General features: G+C 44.1%; 1 protein-coding gene across 1 annotated transcript; it reads left to right on the top strand.

The window, feature by feature from the left end:
* Positions 1–427: 427 nt before the first annotated feature.
* CYP2J2 (cytochrome P450 family 2 subfamily J member 2) lies at positions 428–24856 on the top strand. The gene is made up of 9 exons (XM_080656203.1): positions 428–751; positions 2491–2653; positions 5126–5275; positions 6666–6826; positions 10006–10182; positions 12095–12236; positions 16283–16470; positions 19575–19713; positions 24119–24856. Exons 1-9 carry the CDS (start codon positions 488–490, stop codon positions 24295–24297), a joined length of 1563 nt encoding a protein of 520 aa, XP_080512329.1. The 5' UTR covers positions 428–487; the 3' UTR covers positions 24298–24856.
* The last annotated feature ends 530 nt before the right edge of the window (positions 24857–25386 follow it).

The raw sequence follows: 25386 nt of genomic DNA, 5'->3' as shown, positions 1-25386 counted from the left end.
AAAGGGAAAGGAAAGGGAAAGGAAAGGGAAAGGAAAGGGAAAGGAAAGGGAAAGGAAAGGGAAAGGAAAGGGAAAGGAAAGGGAAAGGAAAGGGAAAGGAAAGGGAAAGGAAAGGAAAGGAAAGGAAAGGAAAGGAAAGGAAAGGAAAGGAAAGGAAAGGAAAGGAAAGGAAAGAACACACGGAGACTCAAAGTCTGTGACGTTCTCTGAATTGCACTGAAACCATAAACCCAAGAGCCCCAACAGTCTCAGAGACTTTCCAAGATCGCCATGGGTTCTTCCTTGAAATCCAGCGCCTGGCATCTGGCCGGGGCAGGCTGGCTGGGGCAGGCGGAGGGCGGGGCGGGACGGAGGGGGATGGAGGTGATTCACCAGGCCCGGGGGCGCAGATCCGGGACAAAGTTCGGAGGGCGGGGCCGGCAGGGTAGGGGCGGGGCTGAGTGGGGGCGGGCGGGAGGTTGGCAGTGCTGGGATTGCTGCGGCAGAGATGGGCGGGACGTCACCTGCTCAGAGCGCCGTGGAGCCAGAGGACCTCAGAGCCACGCTCTCCGCGATGGGCTCCCTAGCGGCGGCCGTCTGGAGGGTGCTCCATCCCAGCTCTCTCCTGCTGGGTGCCGTCGTCTTCCTGCTCCTTGCCAATTTCTTCAAAAACCGGCTCCCGAAGAACTACCCGCCCGGGCCGCCGCGTCTGCCCATCCTTGGGAACTTCTTCCAACTGGTCTTTAAGGAGCCGCACCTGTCCATTCAGAAGGTAGGAGCGGGCAGCGCTGCTGAGGGCAGGACCATGGCGGGGACCTAGGGGTGTGAAGCACAGCGCGGAGCTATAGTGAATAACGCTGTAGTGCATACTTGAAAGTTGCTAAGAGAGTAGACACTAACAGTTCGCATACACGAGGCTTCAGTTCATCCACTTTAATAGCTATGTAGTATTCTGTCATCACACCACATTTTTTAAAACTGAAGTATAGTTGACATAGTGCATGGTATTAGTTTCAGGTGTACAACATAATGATTCCATATTTGAATACATCTGGGAATGATCACCACAATAAGTCTAGTTAGTATCTGTCACCACGCGTAGCTACAAAATTTTTTTCTTGTGATGTGAACTTTTAAGATGTACTCTTAGCAACGTTCAAATATGCACTACAGTGTTATTAACCTCAGTCAATATAGTACAAGCTATATCTATATAATATATCTCATCCTGAGGCCCCACAGTCAGGATGCTGGGCTTTACATCCCAGGACTTACTACTTTACAGCTGCAAGTTTGTACCTTTGACCCCCTTCCCTCATTTTGCCATCCTCTCACTTTCACTCTCTCCTTCCCACTACAATCTGAGGTCCCCACTACACTCTGAGGTCCCCACTACACTGTGAGGTCCCCACTACACTCTGAGGTCGCCACTACAATCTGAGGTCACCACTAAACTCGAAGGCCCTGGAGCCACCTCAGGGTCTTGTCCTCGAATCTTACACAATGCCTGAGAAATTCCCTCCGCCACTCTATAACTTCGTTACCTTGGCTGCATTCCTTCAGCTCCCACTCATTTTCCTTTTCTGAAATTCATCACTACCCTGGAGCACTTGTGAGATTAAATAAGATAAAAGGTGAAAGGTGCTCACCGTGATACCCAGTGAGTGTGGCCGCTGCGACCAGGGGTGCCGTCCTCCGGCACATCCCTGCACTCCGGTCCTCGCCATCGCCACTAGCGCACACCCATATCTTTCTGCACACAGGGCACCTTCCTTCCTCCAGGACCCCAGTGGCCATGCGCCGGGTACCAGAAAACAGTGCCTTTCGCATCGCTGCCCTCCTTCTCCCTCGCAGCGCCCTTTGAGGAAGGGATCATTTTCTCGCTTTTATAGCTGGGGCGCAGAGGCTCCAAAAGGTGAGACCGTTTTCTCAGGAGCCCAGAGCTGGTGACCAGAGAGCTAAGGTTCACACACAGCTCCAGAGCCAAAGGGCTTTTCTCACACCTGGCCCCAGCCGGGTAAGGAACTTTGTCTTCTCGCACGTGTTGAGAAAGGAAGCGCTCTCTTTTGCGTAATAATGATTTACTAAAAAGTCCATGCTTATCAACAATAAAAAATACATTTAAAAATGAAACAAAGAAGTCCGAGCTTGCTACCCCAGACGTGCACTACATGGGTCTCAGCCATCTTGGTGAGTCACGTGTACTGAATTATCTCCCTTTATTAGACTCTAAGATGAGTAAGGTTAGAGACCTTGTTCATTTTATCGAAGCGATATCTTCATAACTCATTTCAGGACAAGGGTAGATGCTCTTATTGGCTCACTCTGTAAATGAATGTTTTATAAGGTATGTCCACGCCCTGTAGTGACTTGCATCCAGGCCTGCTTGAGGAGGAGGAGGAGAAGAGGAATCAGGGCATACACCCAGGCCCTCAATACAAGCCCCCAGCTCCACACTCCTTTCCTGGACACAGAGATGGGCGTGCTCAACTGTGACTATTTACTTTTCAGTATGTGAAGCAATACGGGAACCTTTTTAGCATGGAGTTTGGTGTCTGGTCTTCAGTTATTGTAACTGGATTGCCCTTAATCAAAGAAGCCCTTGTCCACCAGGGTCACAACATTTTGGACCGTCCCATGTCCCCTGTTCGAAAACGGATCTTTAAGACAAATGGTAAGCTTCTTGACCAATGTCAGATGTGGATGTCTTAATATTTTTAAGGCTTGTCAGTGGTGCCTCTGTGACTATAATGCTCCAACACTCCCCAGAGACCAAGCCCATTAGAGAACTCCTGCCTTTAAAGAAAGCTTGATGCTCACATTTCCCCGTAAAGGCACTCTCTCAGAGGATCAAGCAGAGCCAGTCCTAACAACAGGAATTTGGAAAATAAGAATCTGCGGTGTGCGTTCACTCCCTCTGGATGCTTTGATAAACTCCTAACCCTTCATTCCATGAGAGCTTAGAGGAGGTGGCAATACATTAGCTCTTTCTGGTTTCCCACCGCCAGTCTCTTCCCCTAGGAATACGGATGCGCATCTGCTTCCTTCCGGTGCTTTTGAGGTTTCTTCTTGGCTCTAGCTCCTTCTGCTTTATCATTAAGGTGTCCACAGGCATCTCAAGCCTTCCAGTCTATGTTAGAAGAGTTTGGCATGAATAGTTTAAATGATCATTAAATAAAGTGAAGCATTTAAAAATCTAAAGGAAAATGTTACCAGAGCACCATATTTTTCAAGTGCTCCCCAAGTCCTCTTGGCAATAGTTTACTGCTTCACTCTCCATCCATTTACTCTATTTATTATCTGCAAGGTGAAGCACAGTGCCAGGCACCAGTGATATAACAATGAGTAGAACAGATAAAATCCATGTCCCTATGTAAGTCAAATTCTATTCAGAGAGAAAGACTATCAACTATCCGTAATAATTTAAAGCCTTTATGTAGAGAGGGCAGATGCACTTACTAGTGGTATCTAATCTAGTCCTGAGATTCAGGAAAAACTAATGTAAATAAATGACAAGTGATTTAATAAAGTGAAGAAGCAATCAGGCAGAGGGACTAGAATATAAAAAGTCCCTGAAGTGAGAAGGACAGTGAACCTGAGGAAATGAAAAAGTGGCCAGTGTGGCAAGCATAGAGATTCAATGGAATAATTAAATGGAGATGAAACTGCTGAGCTTGGCCTGGAATAATTTATTCAGATTCTCAATAAGAATGTTGGTTTTTATGCTAATAACAATGAAGCTCTTAAATGGTTTTCAGTAGAGAAAGGAATCATCATATTTACATTTTAAAGCCGTATTTGGGCTGCAATGTAGAGAGTAAAATAAAGGAAACAAGAGACTGGTGCAGCATTTTAGGTTGGAGAAAGTGGTTGCTTGGACTAGAGAGGTGGTAAGAAAGGACAGTAGGTGAAAATGGGACAGTGGCAGAGAAAATACGTGGATTTATAAGGTATCCAGGAGGTAAATCCAGTAAGACATGATGGCCCAGAGGGAGGGACACTGGAGGGAGACTGACGTGTGAGGCAGACCCCCAAATGAGTGGATTGATAGAAAGAAGGAACATTTGGAGGACAAGGTGTCTGGTTAGGCTTGAGTGGGGAGTTTCGTGGAGAAAAGCATAAATTCAATCACGGATAGACTGAGATTGAAATGCTACGTTGGCAAAGTCAAGTAGACACCTGTATATCTGTGTCTTGAGCTCAAGGAACAGAAATAGAGGGTCACTCTCAATAGATGTTACTTAAAATTGTAGGTGTAGTGAGATGTCCCAGGAATGGAGTAAGGGTACGAAGAGAAGACTTTACCTTGAAGAACTCCATCATTTCAGAATTTGGTAGGAGATAAACTAGCCAGAGACATGGGAAGTTCTCTGCTTTCAGAGATTAGGGGACAATTCTGGAGAGCGCAGTGCCCTGAGCACCCCTGGAGGAGAGAGTTTCAGGAAGAAAGGGTCAGGTGCTGCTGAAAGACCAAGGAAGGTGAGGTTGCAAAGCATCCCTGGAGCTGCCAGCAGGAGGGCCATTTCATGGAGATGAAGCGTGCTCTGGAAGTGAAGAGGTGACAGGAGCGTGGCCTTACCTGTGTTATGAAAGGATGGTCTGTGGAACACGGGATGTCTTTTCCTTTGGCTGCACAGGATATCCACTCCTCTGCTTTCTTCAGTCATTTACTCATCTGTTAAGGTCCAGCAAAGCCTTGTCTCTTTACAAACCTGGGTTTTCTTCCCTGGGACTGCATTCTTAGTATGTAGTGTAACATAAATACATAAATCGACCTATGTGGCTGGTAATCAAAACGTGGGCTGGGCACTCAGGGATGCGAACTTGAATGCCTGTTCAGCTGCTTACTAACTGTGTGTGTGACCTTGCACACGTTACTTTATCCCTGTGCCTCAGTTTTCTCATCAGCAAAAGTGGGAAAGGGGGTGATAATTGTATCTACCTCAGAGTTCCTGTAAGTACTAAATTACGTAGTGCATAAAAAATGCGAATGTGCCTGGCATTGCAAACCATCAGTACATGTTGGCAATTGTATTCATTGCTCTGGGAGGACTCCTCTGAATACTTTCCCCCCGCCTAATGCCCTTTTCCCTTCTGCCTTCTGATACAAGTCCCTGTACCCGTTGTTGGCTTTTTTTTCATTCAGGCTTGATCATGTCCAATGGCCAGGAATGGAAGGAGCAGAGAAGGTTCACCTTGACAACACTGAGGAACTTTGGTTTAGGAAAGAAGAGCTTAGAGGAACGCATGCAGGAGGAGGCCTACCACCTCAACCAGGCGATAGAAGAGGAGAACGGTGGGTATATTTCCTGGGTCAGGTGCTGGAGACCGTGGCTCACTCATTCACTGAACAGATACTAGTTAGTACTTAGATGTCTATCCTGTGCCCAGCAGTGTGTTAGGCACTAAGGATATAACTGAACAACTAACCATGGCCCTGCGCTCATGGAGCGCTAGAATTACTAAGCAAAAGAAGACTGGCATTAAAGACATTACTGATTATGCCCTGGCCAATGTTGCTAAGTGGTTAGAGCAGTGGTCAGCAAACTCATTAGTCAACAGAGCGGCAAACCGCGGCTTGCGAGCCGCATGTGGCTTGTAAGCCGCAGTTTGCCGACCACTGGGTTAGAGCATTGGCCCATGCACCAAAGGATCGTGGGTCCGATTCCCGGTCAAGGGCACATGCCTGGGTTGTGGGTTCGCTCCCTGTTCCCTGGTCAGGGCACGTGCGGGAGGCAACCAGTTGATGTGTGTGTCTGACATAGATGTCTCTCTCTCTCTCTCTCTCTCTCCCCCCTCCCCCCCCCCCTTCTACTCTCTCTGAAAAGCAACAGAAAAAGTATATTCTGGTGAGGATTAACAAAAACAAAAACATTACTGAGTTTATTTTATTTTTATTTTTATAATAAAGCAAGTTATTCAAGTAGAGGAAAAGAAAGAGGCCAGAGCGCGGGCACCCCTATGAAAGGAGCGAAAAGCACAGCATGTGGCTGTCAGGGTGGGTGTGGGCCAACTTGAGAGGGAGTTGTGCTCCTGGTCAGTTAGTTATTGGAAGTTTGTTTCCAAGGATGTGGGGGGTGGGGGGTGAGGGGTGGTATTGTCTCCAAACATTGTGGTGTCAAATTCTGACTCCGCCTTCTGGTTGGGAGGGGGCGTTGTTGTAGTTATGACTCCCAGGACCACACAGAAGCCTCCAGCCATTAACTCTTTCCCTTTGATCATTCCTGGAAGTGGGGGCTCTGGTGAGAGGATATCAGCTCCTACTTCCTCATTCCACTTGTCTGGATTTTTTCCTAACTTCTCTTTCTCCTCCTCCTCTCCCTCCTCCTCCTCCTCTTATTCCACCTCCTTCTTCTTGCAGAAAACATAGAACACTCCCATGCCATTGTAGAATGTTTTGCCTCTCATTGCAAAATAGGTTGCATGCCTCAAAATGTTTAAACCCTTCTTTCCCCGTTGTGTAGCTGGTAATATGTACATCAGTTCAACATTACTGATTTTATACACTGATCATCAGTTTGACTTTCCAGGCACTGAGTGAGCACTGGCTGTCAGATCCCTGGTAGGGTGCTATGGCTAGAGCCTCAGCTATGTTTCTGTGCTCGGTATGTCATATGTCATGTAGACTCTCAGTAGAAAACATAGACAAACCAACCTGAAGGGTCCACCTTTTCTTCCATCTCCAGGACAGCCTTTTAACCCTCACTTCAAGATCAACAATGCAGTTTCCAACATTATTTGCTCCATCACCTTTGGGGAGCGCTTTGAGTACCAGGATAGTCAGTTCCAAGAAATGCTGAGGTTGCTGGATGATATCATAGGTCTGGAGGTGTCAGTGTGGTGCCAGGTAAGGGGTTCTCTTTTCATCTCTTGGTTAAGGATTTGGGGCTGATGTCAGACATGGATGTTTTTATAAGCTACAATATAACCTTTTAAAATTGACTTCAACACACACTTGTTGGAAATCAACTTTTGTGACTCTAGTGTTTTTGGTATTTTAAAATATTTATTATATACAAAGAACATTTCTAGCATTCATGTAAACTTTACATGGCATACACCTGTGCAGCTATGTTGTTTTATTTAAAAAGGATAGTAGTGCCATTGCCTCTGAGTTCCCCCATCCCTCATGTCCCTCCCTAAGCCAGCCATCTCAGACCTCCTCTCTCCATCAGTTGGCTGTTTGAGATTCATTGGTGTTAGTTGCCCTTTTATAAAAATTCTGAATAGTATTTCATCTTATGAATATGGCATTGTTTGTCACTCTATTCTCTATTCATATACACTTGGATTGTTTCCAGGTTTTGAATATTATGAATAAAGCTGCCATGTACATTCTAGTACAACTGTTCATGTGGACACATCCATTCATTTCTCTTGCATGTATAAACCTGGACATAGAAGGTGCTGCCTAAAAGTTTCCAAAACCGTTACACTGTTTACACACCCGTCAACAGGATATTATCAGTCTAATTTCATAGGGTAAAGACATGTGGGGTTCAAACCTCACCCCTTCTTTGGTGGACCCTATCTGTGCTCTATTTTTGTCCCTGGGGGCCTGTGAGTCTGTCAGAAACTCTGTTCAGCTTCTTGGTCTTAAATCAGCACAAGTGTTGAGTTCACCTCTCTGGTATCTAGAAGTGAATTTGTTTTTTATTTATTTCTGACAAGCATCTTTGCTTAGAACTTTATGGCTCCATCATATCAAATTGGATAAAGAAGTTACCATGAGTCCTGGCACATGAAAAGGCCATAATGAATGTAAGCTACTATTATTATTATTATCAAAGTTATTTTTGAATTCCTAGTTCTCACTTCCAGTCATGGTAGTCCCCAATCCAGTGATTCTACTTTTGTTCTTCCTAATAAGACAGAACCCAGGAAAGGTGAGAGCTCAGAGGGTACCCCGCTGACTTTCCCCAGGGAGGGGATAAGCATGTCTTGGAGTCCAAAAATAGATGAGGCGCTTTGATGGACAACTACACATACTTGATCTAAGTTAATTTTCACAACAACCCTTTAAAGATGAAATGAAGCATCCTGGTGTGTGCAGGTAGACATGTAAGTGTGTGAGCAAAGCCAGATAGTGGTCCACTGGCTCTGTGTTAAGTTCTTAATGGATTGCATGTCATTGAGTCACCAGAATAACCCTGAGGCCCCACAGGCACAAAAGAGCAACAAGTTACATCCTCTTCATTTTCATCCTCATTATTATTATTATTATTATTACTAGAGGCCCAGTGCACAAATTTGTGCACGGGTGGGGTCCCTCGGCCTGGCTGGCATTCGGGGCCTATCGGGGCCATTTCGCCCAGTCCTGATCAGAGGCCCATCGGGGCCTGCCAGGAGGAGGGACCACGGGAGGTTGGCTGTGGGAGCACACTGACCACTAGGAGGCAGCTCCTGCATTGAGCTTCTGCCCCCTGGTGGTCAGTGCGCATCATAGCTGCCCCCTGGTGGTCAGTGTGCATCATGGTTGTCCAGTCCTCTGGTCGTCCGGTCATTACGGTCACTTTGGATTTATATAAATAGATTATATTATCAACGTACTATAGCTAGAAAGCAACAGAGATAATAGCCAAACCCATGTCATGTCTTAGGTCTAGGTGATTTTCCATTATGTTATGCTGTCTGTTTCCTACCAGATATTATTAGAGAAAATATATTCAAAAACCAATTTATTTCAGTAAAAATGTCTTACTCATAGACAAATACATATATATGTTTAACTCACATAGCTATATAGCTACCTATAATAATAAAAGTGTAATATGCTAATTAGACCGGATGTCCTTCCAGACGACCTTCCGGACAAAGTCAGGGGTGCAAGGGAAGCCTGGGTCCCAGGTGCCAGAGAGAAGCCGGTGCTGGCAGCTGGGAGAAGGAAGGCCTACTCTTGCACGAATTTCATGTATCAGGCCTCTAGTATATCTATATAGGGATGGGTAGATAGATAGTAGATAGATAGAGAGATAGATAGATATCTTTCTCACACACGTGATAATTGCCATGAAGAAAAATAAAATAGGAAGGGAATGGAAAGAGAGTGGAAAGGCTACTGCCACTTATAGGATCATTAGGTGAGACCACTCCAAGTAGAGGCATTTGAGTGGCACCCTAATGAAGTGAGGGGCTGGAGTTCTAGAGATTTTGGAGGAAGAGCCTTCCAGGTAGAAGGAATAGCAAATGAAAAGACCTAAAGAGGAACACCCTTGATGTCATTACAGAGATCAATGGGGCTGGACTGGAGAAGGTAAGGTGGCAGTGTGACAGCAAAGCATGCAACAGGTGCATGCAAGGATCCACTCATGTAGAGCTTCTATGCCCAGAGACTGATGTAGAAGTAATCTCTGCGTGTCATGGGAAATCATTGGAGAACTGATGATCAAAAAGTGAAATGATCTGACTAAACCAACGATTTTCAAACTTTTTCATCTTATGGCATACACAAACTAATTAATTACTAAAATTCTATGGCATACCACAAAATATATTTTTTGCCAATATGTCAAAAAAATGGGTGTAATTTTTATTCATTCACACTGGATGGCTATTGTGTTGGCTGTTGTCATTTTTTTATTTGACAATTTAAGGGAAAATAGGTTAGTGCCCAGGACTAAACAGTCAGGAATTACATGTTTTAAAACTTCTTGTGGCATACCGGTTGAAAACCACTGGATTAGACTGTCCAATGATTACCCTGGCTGTTCTGTGGAAAATAGACTGGGAATGGAATTAATAATGGAATCAGAAAGCCTGCTAGAGGCTGTTACAGCACCCAGATAAGAAATGGCGGTTTGTACAAGGATGACAAAGCAGTTGGGGTGGTGAGAAGTGGTCTGAAATGATGTACTTTGGATAGAGCACTGAAATGCTTTGCTAGGGAGATGAGAAGAGGGATGAGAGCAATCAGAAGGTCAAGGTCTAAGTGTAAGCAAACAAGAGCTAGAAAGAGAATGTTTCTGTTGTCTCATAAAGTGGGATACTGGCACCATGGTGTCTTCATGTTCTGTTTTTCTCAATTAGCTCTATAATACCTTTCCATGGATAATGAACTTTCTTCCTGGATTCCACCGAACACTCTTTAGCAAATGGGAGCAATTGAAGTTGTTTATTTCTCATGTGGTTGAAAACCACAAGAGAGATTGGAATCCTGCAGAACCAAGAGACTTTATTGATGCATACCTCAAGGAAATAGAAAAGGTGAGGAAAATTGTTTCCTGTGCTTTGTTTTTGAAGAACAAATTGGGGATGTACAGGTTTCCTCTTGATACTGTAACAAATTAACTCAGTGGCTTACAACAACACAGATTTATCTCACAGCTTTGGAGGTCATAAGTCTGAAACCAGTTGGACTGGGCTCAAGTCAAGGTGTTGGCAAGACTGGCTCCTTTGAGGGGAGAATCCGTTTCCTTGACCTTTCCACCTTCTAGAGGTCGCTTATATTGCTTGACTTATGGCCCCTTCCTGCATCTTCAAAGCCATCCGTGTAGCATCTTCTCTGTTACCATCCTTACATCTTCTCCTTACAACCCTCTGGCCTCTTGTGATTGTAACGGGTCCATTGGGATTCTCCAGGATCATCTTCCCAAACCAAGACCTTAACTTAATCATATCTATAACGTTCCTTTTCCCATATAACATCCACAGGTTTCAGAAATTAGACATAGACACCTTTGTGAGTCATTATTCAACTTACCACAGGGGAGTAAAAACAGAGGCAGAATTTCATAGAGTGTAAGAGTAGCATTAACTCAGGATGGATGAGGCAATTAGTGAGGGATGACCAAACGACTGAACAAGTAGGCTGTGTGGGGCGACCAGGCCGGCAGGGGGGTTAGTGAGGGACGACTAAATGACTGAACAGCAGGCTGCATGGGGCGACCAGGCCAGCAGGGGGGTTAGTGAGGGACAACCAAACGACTGAATAGCAGGCTGCGTGGGGCCACCAGGCCAGCTGGGGGCAGGGGGACTGTGAGGGACATCCAGGCCGGCAGTGAGGGGGGCAGTTAGGGGTGACCAGGTCGGCAGAGGGTCAGTTAGGGGCAACCAGGATGGCAGGGGGGGGCAGTTGGGGGCAACCAGGCTGGTAGCGGGGGGCAGTGAGGGGCGACCAGGCCGGCGGGGTGGGGGGCAGTTAGGGGTGATTAAGCCAGCATGCAGAGGCAGTGAGGGGTGATCAGGCCAGCGGGAGGGAGGAGGCAGTTAGGGGCAACCAGGCAGGCAAGCAGGTGAGCAATTAGGAGCCAGTGGTCCAGGATTGAGAGGGATGTCCAACTGCCGGTTTAGGCCCCGGGGATTGGGCCTAAACCGGCAGTTGGACATCCCCCGAGGGGTCCCGGATTGGAGAGGGTGCAGGCTGGGCTGAGGGGACCTCCACCCTCTCTTCATCCCCCCTCCCCATGGCCAAATTTCGTGCACCAGGCCTCTAGTATTAATAGAAACATTGATTTCTACTCAGAGGAGGAAACTTCATGTGCTATATGGAACCACACATTAAGAGGGATGTTGAGAAGTTAAAGCTTTCAGAAGAAGGTGGTAAAAATGATGACATGCCATGAAGAATGATTGTTAGAATCAGAGAGTTTTCACCTGGAATGAAAAGATTAACTGAGAGATATACGACTTGTTGCACATAGACAAGTTCAGTTTATTCTTTCTAGTATCAGTATAAACATTTGTTGAGTATTTGCCACTTGCCCTTTGCCTCTCACGGGATTCATAATGTTATCTTCATGGGTGCGTTTTGTTATTTCTATTTTATAAGATGGGAAACTGAAGCAGGGAGGGTAACTTGCCCTTTGTCATAGAAACAATGAATGGGGTGGCTAATATTGGAACTGAAGTCTGATTCTCCACTAATAGCTTCTCCAAAATTATACGCATAAAAAATCATTGTCTTGATTTTCATTTACCCAAACTAATAAACATTTCCAGCACTTGGGGCAGGACTATGCTAACAATATTGCTGTGATAAGACTGCTTCCCAAGGAGACCGAAGGGAGAGCCTTTCTCTGGGGCTCTTTCCTCCCATCTGTCTCCTCAGGACGAAGCCCCTATGCATTGTGGCCACCAAGAACCCTCTAAGTAAACTAACAAACATGGTGCTTTCTAGCATAAGGGTGATGATGCTTCCAGTTTCAATGAGGAAAACCTCATCTTCAGTACGCTGGATCTCTTCTTTGCTGGAACCGAGACAACTTCGACGACGCTGCGCTGGGGTCTGCTTTACATGGCCCTCAACCCAGAAATCCAAGGTGAGCAAGCCTGGGCCAGGACACAGTGGTGCCTCCTGGACACACTGCCCCAAAGTTGGGAGCAGAAGATAGCATGGTGGAGAGGAAAGATAGGCAGGACAGTCACCAGGCCATGTGAACTTGAGAACAGGCACGTTCTTCATTTTTTCTGTCATGATTGTAATGGAGCCACGTCATACAAATATAATAAGAGTCCCTGCCCTCAGGACACTCAACTGGGAAAACTGAAGTTAATTGGCATTGTGGTGAGTTCCAGGAAAGTTACATTCTCACAAGAAATCTGGTCTTAGGGGACGTTAGATGTCAGACAATACAAAAGAAAGGGAGGGAAGGAAGGAGGGAAGTAGGGAGGGAGGGAGGGAGGGAAGGAGGGAAGGAGGAAAAGAAGAGGGAGGGAGAAAAAAGACCTGTTCCTAGCCTTCTCTCCTTTTAGGTTATCTGGCATTGCCCTGTAGAAAATGTTCCAACTTCTTACTTTGATATATCATACCCTCTGCTGTGCCTCTTACTTCCTGTCCAGCCTCAATTCACCCACACTGCATGGGGGCCTCATTCAATTACCTGTCATTTTCTTTGCATTGTCATTATTTGTGCCTGTGTCATCTCACCTGGTATTCCTTCTACAAGAATGTATTTCCCTAATTTTTCTACTTGGCAAATGACTACCTCTGCTTGAAGAGTCTGCTCAACACCACCTCTCATGTTTTCCCAATCCTCAAGAAAATTAGCAGCATTCTCTTTCTCTAGAGATGACCTGATGCCACTCCATAACTGTGCTATTGCATATTATTTGTATATCTTCCCCACAAACTATAGTCCATTCAGTGACCGTGACTGTTATAATCAGTTTCCTTTCTCCAGGTCCCAAAACAGTTTGAGAACTTGAGGGATCAGATTTGTTATGACACAATTTTTTAAACTCTGGGTAACAGTTTATTAAAGGGATATAAAAATCTATTTAGTCAATTTAGACCTTTTGTTTTGTTAATCCTCCCCGAGGATATTTTTCCATTAATTTTTAGAGAGAGTCAAAGGGATGGGGAGAGACACACAGAGAGAAACATCAATGTGAGAGATACATCAATTGGTTGCCTCCCTCACGCTTCCCGACCAGGACCAGGGATCAAGCCTGCAACCGAGGTACATGCCCTTCATCAGAATCGAACCCAGGACCCTTCAGTCTGGGGACTGATGATCTATCCACTGAGACAAACAAGCTAGGGCAAGACCTTTTTTTTTTCCTAAAATAAAAATAGAATAGAAAAGATCAGAGTGCTTTCCATGTACTATGGATGTCTGTTCATGCAACTTGAGATTATATATATATATATATATATATATATATATATATGTATCCTGAGTCATGATGCAAAATGCCTTTGCAACTGTGAATTAAATTTTTTAAAAAGTGTAAAAGCTACCTAGTTAGGATACAGACTTAGCCTCTATAGTAGAGGCTTCAAAATAATAATGGTTAAGCTGATAGAAGTTTATAGCAGCGTTATTCACAAAACACCAAGAGGTGGAAGTAACCAAGTGTCCATCGATGATGAACAGATAAAAACGTGGAGTATAATGGAACATCATTCAGCCTTAAAAAGGAAGGATATTCTGACACATGCTTAAACGTGGATAAACCTAGAGGCCATTATGCAAAGTGAAATAAGGTAGTTACACACACACACACACAAATACTGCATGATTCCACTTATATGAGGTATCAAGAGGAGTCAAATTCATGAAAACAGAAAGTAGACTGGTACTTGCCAGAGTCTGGGGAATAGGGAGAAATGGGGATTTGTTGTGTAATGAATACGGAGTTTCACTTTTGCATATTAGAAAAGTTCTGAAGATTGGCTGTATAATAATGTGACTAATCTTAACACTATTAAACTATACACTTGAAAAAGGTTAAAATGATACATTTTATGTGTATTTTACCATGATTAGAATGTTGGGTTTTTAAAAATATATATATTTTTTAATTGATTTCAGAGAGGAAGGGAGAAGGAGAGAGAGATAGAAACATCAATGATGAGAGAGAATCATTCAGCGGCTGCCTCCTGAATGCCCCCTACTGGGGTTGGAGCCTGCAACCCAGACATGTGCCTTGACCAGAATTGAACCTGGGACTCTTTAGTCTTCAGGCCAACGCTCTATCCACTGAGCCAAGCCTGCTAGGGCTCTAGAATGTTTTAAATGGATGGTAAAAACATATATAGAAGTTTATATATCAAATTTGAACTGCGCTCTACAGAGCCCTTTGGGTTCCAAGCTCTCTCCACTGTGTTGTTCTGATGTATCTAGAACAGTGGTTCTCAACCTTTTTAATGCCGCGACCCTTTAATACAGTTCCTCATGTTGTGGTGACCCCCAACCATGAAATTATTTCGTTGCTACTTCATAACTGTAATTTTGCTACTGTTAATGAATAGTAATGTAAATATCTGTGTTTTCCGATGGTCTTAGGCAACCCTGCTAGTGGTTCTCAACCTGTGGGTTGCGACCCACAGGTTGAGAACCGCTGCTGTAGAGCCTAAGACCATCGGAAAACACAGATATTTAACATCGTTATTCCCCCTTTCTCTATAATAGAAGTGTCAACCAAATTCACAATTGACAACGACAGATTGAAAACACACACATGTGATTGGCATGAGAGCTTTATATGTATCATGCATGCATGAGTCAACTTAGCCTTTTATATATATAGAATAAACTTGCTTAATTAGACCTGCTTTCTGATGTAGCTAAACTTTTTCCAGCCCAGTGAAGCACCCCAACTTCTCTTTCAGGAACTGTCAGCAACATAGCAGCAAATATCAACATGAAGCAGATTATTATTGTAGATCATGCAGGGAGAACAAAGGGTAAAATATTTAACTGCAGCAGTGTTTGACTATATTCTGCACAGTGAGAAAACCTGAAGTCATTTTCAAGGTCCACCACTTTTTACTTCTTTTCAGTTGGGTCAAGTTTCTAAGCTTTCTAAATCTTCATTTCCAGCTAATGAAAAGAAAATAGGATTCCACCAAGTCTCCTATCTAACTACTCCAGGACTTCTGTGAGGATCAAATGAGATGAGGCACAGGAAAATGCTTCACAGACATTTGGTTACAGTGTAAAATGTTTGCACTTGGCTGTAAAGCAAGTCGTGTTCCTGGGTTGAAGAAACTCCAAGGAGGCTACTCGCTAGGGAAGGAAAGCTGGGCATTGCTACGTGACATCATTACCTGGCACCCACAGCCACCATTTCTAGGCTGGGCTGGGCTGTGGGCCGTATTTTGAGCCATGGGGTCTCAGCAGCATCGGCTGTAATGTGGTGGACTGTCACTCTGGGGTGGTGGCGGGGCCTGTGTCCCACTTGGGGGAAGCCGAGTGTTGCTTTGTGGGTGTCAGGTCCGCTGTGCCATTTCCCTGTAAATGGCCAGTGCACATCATGGCAGCTCCTGCATTGAGCATCTGCCCCCTGGTGGTCAGTGCGCTTTATAGCGACCAGCCGGATGGAGGGAGGGACATTTAGCATATTAGCCTTTTATATATATAGATTCCTCCTATACACTTTCTATTGGTCAGAACTTAGTCACATGGTCACATGTAGAAAAAGGGAATCTGGGATATGTAGTCTTTGGCTGGCTAACCAGGTATCCAGCTAAAATCTCTATTATTGTAAAAAGAGGAAGGGAAAAAACAAACAAACAGATATTGGGAGACAATTAGCAGTTTCTATCATTTGCTGGGTGCTCACCAAAATCAGTTAATATAAATTTCAAAATATCCTTAAGATGAAGATAGATTTAGCCTCACTTAATAAGAACACGAAACTGAGGCTCAGTTTACATAACTTGCAGCATAATTTGGTAGAGCAAAAGCTTACAACTGGAATTGTCTTATTCCAGGGCCCGCTTTCCACTCTTATTACCTCCTTGACAAACAAGAGTCTATGGAGCCTACTATAATTTTAGCATTTTGATCCTAGTTATTCCACTCCTTAGCTTCACAAGGCTCAAGGAAAGGTATCGCATGTAAGAACTTTTCTTTTCAAGAAAAAGTGCAAGCTGAGATCGACAGAGTGATTGGCCAGTCGCAGCAGCCGAGCACGGATGCTCGTGAGCTCATGCCCTACACCAATGCCGTCATCCACGAGGTGCAGAGAATGGGAAATATCATCCCCCTGAATGTGCCCAGGGAAGTAAACAATGCTACCACCCTGGCTGGGTACCACCTGCCTAAGGTAATGAGGGACTCCAGCTTCAGGTCTTAAAGCTTATTGCTTTAAATGGTAGGAATATGAACTTGAAAAGTGACAGATTCTTGTCCTAGGGAATCACTTTAATGGGGAGAGATATTTACTTGTTTCAATTTTTTTTTTTTTTGGTCCTTCTTGTGTGAACATTAATTCAACTAGGTACTAATAGTTATTATGGAAAGAAAGGGGGACTCCTAGGTCAAATATGTTTAGCCAAAGATTGGCTTTTCTTTGCTGTGGGATTGCTCAGTGTTTTTACTATGAAATGTGTATTGTGAATCTCTGTGGAGATGCAGCTGACTGCATGGAATCTTCTTGGCCTTGGTAGAGCATATCACAGGACTAGGGACTTGCCAGAATTACTTTAGAAAATTTTGCTTCACAATCCTGGGTCTACTATATAGAACATTAAAATATAAAGGGACAATTAAGACCATCTAGGCCAACATCACATTAGTGCTAGTGTTTCTTAAATATATATATTTTATTGATTTTTTACAGAGAGGAAGGGAGAGGGAGAGTTAGAAACATCCATGAGAGAAACATTGATCAGCTGCCTCCTGCACACCTCCCACAAGGGATGTGCCCGCAACCAAGGTACATGCCCTTGACCGGAATCGAACCCGGGACCTCTCAGTCTGCAGGCCGACGCTCTACCCACTGAGCCAAACCAGTTAGGGCAGTGCTAGTGTTTCTAACATAATATCCCAATAGGTGTTTTTTCAGCTTTTACTTGTAGCCCTGTGATGGAAGAAACCAATCCAAGTGTGTGCAATATTAAGTATTAGAAAAGGAGAGAAAGAACACACACTTGTTAAGCAGTAATTATGTTCCATGGACTACATAGTTTCTTTCAAAATATTTTAATCAGTCCTCAGAATAAGTCTGTTATTTCTATTTTATAAACTGAGAAGTACGATCTCATAACGATTCAGCTTGTGTAAGGTCCAACTACAAAGTGACAAGAGTTGGGTTCAAGAACCAGATCTGTTCTGTTTCCCAGGCTCATCTTTTTTGTACTACATTATGTTCCCTACACAGGAGTTGTTTGACTTTGACCTTAAAAAGGTCTTCTTGCAGTTGCTCTCAATTCATCCCTGTGTCCTCACAAAGGAAATTCTGTGTCCTCACAAAGGAAGTTCTGATCTCACTCTGCCCCACCAGGCTTATGATCTCAGCAGACATCTCCTATGCCCCCTAGTGCCCTCTCTGCACACTGCACCTTTACAGCTCCCTTGCTTTCTCACCACTTTGGTCAACCTCTGTGGGTCCATTCCAGTTGTCTATGTCCCTCTGCATGTGTCGTACCTGGAGACGAACTTAAGAGGCAGAACCAGAAGGGATTTCCCATTGTACGTGTTTTGGTCATTGTCCCTGCTGAGCCAGGAAAAGCCGCTATACCTGCAGCTATTGCATTTACGATTTCTTGCCGATTGACCATGTTGTAGGAAGGCTGAAGTTTAAATTATGTCACAGGTGCTGCTTGCATTTTTATAGCAATTCATGTAAGCTCCAGGAACCATCCCAGATCTACCACTTATTTTTAACATCCACTTTAATAACCATCCTAGGAACTGAGAGATCTAAGTGACTAAGTTGTAGAGGCTAAGCCGCCATGGCTTTGACGTCAAGTAGACCTAGTAGAAACCATGGTTCTCCCTCCTCCATTATGTGACACTGGGCACATTATTTAACCCCTCAGAGCTTCAGTTTCTTTAGTTGTAAAGTGTATTAAACCTACCTCACAGGTTGAGGTAAAATGAGGTCATGCATGTCGAATGTTAAATCTAGTGCTTAGTATAGAAAGTACTTAAAATAAGTTATCCTTTATTAATCCAACAAATGTTCATTAAGCACCTAAAATGCTCAGGCCTGGGAAAACAAACCTGAGGGAAATAACCATGCAAGTACATACTCAGAAACCATGACAACTGCCCCACTGAAAAAACTCCCACATCTCTATAAAGATGCAGGCTGGCTAGAATGGGGAGTAATAGCAAGAGTGGTCAGAGGAGGCTTCCAAAAGAAGTGATGTTTGAGGTGAGGGCAGCAGAATGCTTAAGAGTTAGGAAGAAAGACATTAAGACTCTGTAAATAACATTTTTAAAGGTACAAAATGAGTGAAAACAGAGCTGTTTGAGCAGCTGAAAGAAGGCTGATATAATGGAAATGCAAGCAGAGACAGAGTGGCCCAGACAGGAGTCAAGCAATAGATTTGTCACCCAAGAGCAATGGGAAGCTGTTGAAGGGTTCTATCAAGTTCAAGGCTGGTGGGTGGGTAGGTGGGTGTGACATGATTAAATCTTATTTGAAGCTCACTGGGCTTTCAGAGTATGGAGCAGATTGAAAGGGGAAAGAGAGGATGTAGGGCATAGTTAGCCAGCTATTGTAGGAGTATAGGCAAGCAAGGGGGTAGCCAGGAGTAAGATGGCAACAGTGGGCATAGAATGGAGGTGACAGAATTAAGAGAAATTTAAAATAAAATTGACCAGCCTCACTGAAGGGTTACATGAAGGATCAATGAGGGAAAGGGAGGCATTAAGGAGGACTCTTGGGTTTCTTGATATGTACCTGTTGAATAGTGGTTACTTTTACTGGACAACCTGGTTCTATTATTAAACCTGGGCAGTACAGTAGACATTTGAGGGAAGAGAATGGAGAAAGGGTTGAATGAGACATAGTTTACCTTGCTGGAACTGCCATGGTCACCACTTCACTGAGCAGCTGGGTTGACTTTGGTACAGTACTGACTGGCAAAGCTCTATGTTATTCTCTCATTGGTGCATGCATGTCCGCTCTCAGGTCTTACACTGACTGGTCCCTGCAGAGAACATCCATACTGCAGTCAAGAGTAGCCATTCTTCCCTAGGAAATTCCCAGCAGGCATTTGCAGTCCATCATTACAAGTTGTACCATGACAAAGTAGGGCCCTGGGAAGGTTGGGGGTGGGGAGCTGGGCTCAGAAGACAGTGGGTTGGGGAGGGTAAGGATATGATCAGGCCCTGGCTTGGGAGCAGGGGACTTCCAGCCCTCTGCATGGGTGTATTGCATGGGTCAAGCCTTGCCTGAGTCTTTGCTGCCTTCTCCAGGGGACCATGATCCTGACCAATCTGACCGCACTGCACAGGGACCCTGAAGAGTGGGCCACCCCCGACACATTCAATCCGGAGCACTTTCTAGAGAATGGACAGTTTAAGAAAAGGGAAGCCTTTCTGCCTTTCTCAATAGGTGAGTTCTACAAAATAAGAGGGTGTGAATCCAGAGCTCCTCTCCGCCCTCCCCTGCTCCTCTCCCCATCGTTCTTTGCTTTAGCTGGAATGCCTCCAAACAGCCCTGCCCAGCGTGATTTCCTGTTAATGCTGTTCCAGCTCAGGATTCCCAGGGCCGGCGTGGCTCCAGGCTGCCCTTTCTTCCTCAGCCCTTGCTTGGCAGGCAGGGCAGCCTGAAGATTCCAGCTTCACTCTGTTCTGTCCCCCAGAACACTGGGGACAGAGACGCAGACCCTGCCTCTTGCTCACAAAAAAGGTTGGGCACTTGCCATCTTCACAGAATTTCTAAGGGCCACCCACTCACACAGAACTAGAGCCAATTTATAATGTGGGGGTGGGGAGGGGCAAGGAAAGTGGCTACTTGCTTATCATTATGGGCATCAGTAGTGATGCTGAATGCCATCCTTGACTAGATGGGATTCTATTCTATATGCATCCCCTTCTGCCTTTTTACATTTTGATTATGGCGTAGAAGTTTAGTTAATACATTTACAGGGTAGACAACTTGAATGGTGCAAAAGAGGGATGCTGTGAAAACTCTCTCATGTTTTCAAACAGCCAGTTCCAAAGTCTTTTTAAACTCATAACACTGTAAAATGAATAACAAAAATTCTTAATATATTTATTAGTTTTGCATTTGGTATGTCTCATGGGTTATTTCCTTAGTCCTGGAAATGTGTCCTGAGCCAGTAGTCAGCCCTGAGCATACTTTAGAGATAATGAAACTGAGGCTTGAGGGGTCAACTGTGGCATCTTTTACATCTGTTATTGTCTTGTTTATAGTTTCCCTTTTTACTCTTATTTTTTCTTTTTGCATTGATTACTTAGGGAGAAAATAAATTATTACACACAGAAGAGAGATGGTGGTAGTGACCAGTGAGGGGTGTTGTAGCCCAAGCAGGGTGAAGGGCGGGGGGGCATTTGCGAAGGGGAGGGGACAGAGGAAGCCTAGAGTGGGTATCAGAGCACCAGGAAGATGAGGCAGGATCTGCACAGAGTGGCTATGGTACTTATGGGAGATAAGTTATATACACGGGATACTGATCCAATAAGTAAGTAAACATATCAAGGTTAATGGGGGGGGGGGGTGGGGAGGGAGTTATAAACAGGGAAGGGATGATAATAGAATGAACTCTGTGGTGTTGGATTGAAATAAGAGGTTATCGAAACAAACTCAGATTTTTAATAGATTGGTAGGTAGATAAGTAGATACAGAAGTAAATATAGACATAAACATGGATGTATATATCCTCACATTTAAATATATACTCATGTTATATACACTAGAGGCCCAGTGCACAAATTCCTGCACATTGAAAGGAAATTAATTAGAAGAAATATTTTAATATCACTATTTGTCCTTTCTCTATAATATAAGTGTCAACTGAATTCATGCTTGACAATGACAGATCAAAAATCATGTGCGTGATTGGTGAGAGCTTTATATATATATATATAGATAAACTTGCTTAATTAGACCTGCTTTCTGATTTAGCTAAACTTTTTCCAGCCCAGTGAAGCACCCCAACTTCTCTTTAAGGTAACTATCAGCAACATAACAGTAAATATCAACACGAAGCAGATTATTATTGTAGATCACACAGGGAGAACAAAGGGTAAAATATTTAACTGCAGCAGTGTTTGACTATATTCTGCGCAGTCAGAAAACCTGAAGTCATTTTCAAGGTTCTTACTTCTTTTCAGTCAGGTCAAGTTTCTAAGCTTTCTAAATCTCTGTTTTCTGGCTAATAAAAAGAAAATAGGATTCCAGCAAGTCTCCTATCTACCTACTCCAGGACTTCTGTGGGGATAAAATGAGATGAGGCACGGGAAAACGCTTCACAGACATTTGGTTACAGTGTAAAATGTTTGCACCTGGCTATAAAGCAAGTCATGGGCTGAAGAAACTCCAAGGTGGCTAGTTGCTAGGGAGAGGAAGCCGGGTGCTGCTATGTGACGTCATTACCCGGAGCCCACAGCTACTATTTCTGGGCTGGGTTGTGGGCCGCATTTTGCGCCATGGGGTCTCGGCAGTGTTGGCTGTGATTTGGTGGGGTGTTGCTCTAGGGTGGTGGCGGGCCTGTGTCCCACTTGGGGGAAGCTGAGTGTTGCTTTGTCGGCACCATGGATGTTTCTTTGTAAATGGCCAGTGCGCATCATGGCAGCTCCTGTGTTGGGCATCTGCCCCCTGGTGGTCAGTGCACATCATAGTGACCAGTCAGATGGTCGGAGAGACATTTAGCATATTAGCTTTTTATATATGTAGATACTGAGTTGCTATACCCACTGAGATGCCTGGGAGCAACTTCACCTCAATACCAATGAGCATGTCTAATGCCCAGATCTAATCGTTATCCACTAAAAGGAACCAGGACTTTTGGGGAAATTGGCTAATTCCAGGTTGGGGAAGGGAAAGCATGAGATAAGCCTGGAACACTGTGTGTGTGTTTTTTGTCCAAAGTAAGAAAATACCAGCTTGAATGCTCATTTATTAGCCAAACCTAGAATATCTTGAGATCCAAACACTAATAACAAATTTTAAGCCTTTAAATAAAATAGGAATCTGTGAATTCATACTGATATAAATGAGTGCATAAATAAAATATGGAGAGAGCATTTCCTTTAGTAGAATTCTAATAATGTGGAAGGAATGATGGAATTTTAAAAGTCCCAATCAGGCAACCATTAGAGTAATTAATAATTTGGGCAAAAAATAGCAAAGGAAACTAGTCCAATGAGGAATGGTTATTACTCTCAAAGTAGTATTTATCAGTTGCAAAGAGAAAAATAATAATTTTACAGGGGAGAAAGGATAGACACCAATGTAATCAAATTAAATTTGCCAATAATGGGGCTAATCCAAAGCATGTCCCACCTGATAGAGTGCAAGGATAAGAACTAGCCTCCCTTGGATGGTCCTGCCCCCAGAAATGCATGACCTCCCAATCTGAGTCTAATCATGAGGGAACGTGAGAGACATTAACCAAATAATGGGTCTGTCATCTTCAAAGTGCCAAAATCAGGAAAGTTGAGAAATCTCTTGTGCAACAGCCAAATGCAACTCCTGATACGAAACTGAGTCCCTTTACTAAAGAAAGGACATTATTAGGAGAATGGCAAAACCTGATTGGGATCTGAGGAGAAGATGGTGGGAATTTCCTGATTTGGTGATTCTGTGGGATAACATCCTTGTTTAAGGGGATACATACTAAAGGTTTCATGGGTAAAGTAGGCAATTTACTCTCAAATAACTCAGGAAAAATACTTTTATTTGGTATTATTCTTGCAAGTTTTCTGTACATTTGAAATTACTTCACAATAAAAGGTACAACATGAAAAGTATCACAGTAAGGAATTGTAATACACAAAAAACTATTTTAGTAATGTTACCACCCACAAGATTTATTTAAAAATCATCTTTTAAATTGTGTTCTTCCGGATTTTTTTTTTTTTAATAAGAAACAGGATGAACTTACAGATAGGCTATTGTATAGCTAGAATCTGTATTATTATCCAGGAGATGTATTAAAATACTTTGTTTTGCTCTCTACAGTATTAAATTATTTGGATTCCATGTGTAGCTCATGCAATATATAAAATAAAGTTCTCATGTTAAGCACACATTTCCACCAATGCCTCGAGAAGTTACTTAATTTTTCCCGAATCCCATGACTAGAAAGTGGGAGTAGTAGAATTGGATCTCTGTCCTGCTTTCCAGTTCTGAACTCACACAACAGGGACAGGGAGGGTCATGTGTGAGCCACGGAGCAAAGGACGCAGCCTAGGGACCCATGCTAGAAGCAAAGGCACTACTGGAGGAAGGACCGGCAGGCTTAAGGACTGTCAAGGACAGAGGCTGAAGCAGGTCCAGGGTAGAGAGCCATCCATGTTAGCGAGGTCCCCATCATCAAGGAGGAAAATGTGAGCAGGAGAAAGAGGCCTTGAACTTTACACACCCTGCTCTGACATTTACTGGCTTATACTTTTGGGTAGTATTCCTTTACGGTTTGAGAAAAATTAATAGTGTTGTTTTCTGCTTCTGTCATTGTTGTTAATTGATTTTTTAGAGCCTGTAGGCTAAACACCCACGTTCTAGGTGACCCAGGCCTCCCACTTCAATCACTGTCTACAACCTGCACCTCCACTTGCCTGACCCCTGAAGGCACTGGAGTGAGTCCAGACATAAATTCTGTGCTTTGCTTAAGCTCGGTGTTGTCGGATTGAATGAGCCTCTGTACAGAAAGCCCCAGGGCCTAGAAGGCCCTCCCCCACCTTTCAAGATACGAAAGACTTTAGAGAAGATTTCAATCCCTCTGGGCACGGACACCAGCTGGAAAGCTAACTCTTATGTTCTTGTCTTTCAGGAAAGCGGGTATGCCCTGGAGAACAGCTGGCCAAGGCTGAGTTGTTTATTTTCTTCACTTCCCTTTTGCAAAAATTTACCTTTAAGCCCCCGGACAATGAGGAGCTGAGCCTGGAGATCAGAATGGGCGTCACCATCTCCCCAGTAGAACACCGCCTCCATGCAGTTCCTCGGGCATGAGGGCATGGGGGAGGAGGGGAAAGGAAAGCAGGAAGAATGGGCATGTCCTCTGAAGGCACAGGGGCCTGCTCAGAAGGGAGGGACCAGCGTGGAAACTGGATTCAAATCCAGTTTTATTTCCTGCAATGTAGCCTTGAGCAAATCATATATCTCTAGAAAACACCCTCAAAGATATTCCTAGAATAAAACCAATCACATCAGGCTTTGAGCTTCCTAAATACCTGGGATCTTGCCTTCCATTTCTTTTTCCCAATCAGATCACGCGAGAAGGAGACTGGAAAATTGGCCAAAATATTTCACATAATATGATCAGTCTCCTCATCTGTAAAATTAAAGACTTTGGTGAAGGATCTGAGTTCCACTCCTGCTCTGCTGCCCATTTGTCCTGATTCCAGATGGTGAGGTACTCACACACTCCATGTGGAATAAATGTAAAGCACCCAGCACTCATCCGGACCTAACAGATGGATTGGGACTCAGAGCCAAGAGAATATGACAATTATGGTGAAACCTTGGGGAATAGATGGCTGAAGTTTCTGGTAATAAAAAATGACTCCTTTCCCCCCTCTCAAAGGTCCTTAGAGGGATTCTAATATGAGATCTCTTCCTGCCCAGGCGGTATACAAAGGTTTCTTCTGATTTGTATCTCTCTTATTTCTTGTCTAGTTTGAAAGCTCCAGGGCCCTTTCCCCTCTTCCTTTGCCATCAGTGTCTGACACACAATGTGCAAGCATATGACACTTTCTGTGGCCCCCTGGCCAAGGCACAGATTTTACCCGAAAGCAATCCAGGCTGTGGGTCTTTACTGCTGTCCTGCAGAGACACAGACACATGCAAACTGCACTGTAAATTAAAACTGGTCCAGGAACAGAGGATTTACAGCAGAGAAGGCGCAGGACACACGGAGTTAGTATGGAAGTGTGCTCAGGTCTGGCAGAGGCAGCCTGCATGCAGGAGGGGGAGGGTCCAATAAAGGGCCTCTCAGAATGCCCTACATATTTAAGCCAGGAGCCAGGGGCTGGCCAGGTGACTAAGTGAGGAATTAGGACAGCTTCCTGGGTGAGAAAGCTGCTTTGTCACAACAGGGAC

The sequence above is a fragment of the Plecotus auritus genome, assembly GCF_963455305.1.
Source record: "Plecotus auritus genome assembly, chromosome: 2".
In the NCBI taxonomy this organism is placed as follows: domain Eukaryota; kingdom Metazoa; phylum Chordata; class Mammalia; order Chiroptera; family Vespertilionidae; genus Plecotus; species Plecotus auritus.
This window is presented reverse-complemented; position numbering and strand designations above follow the sequence as displayed.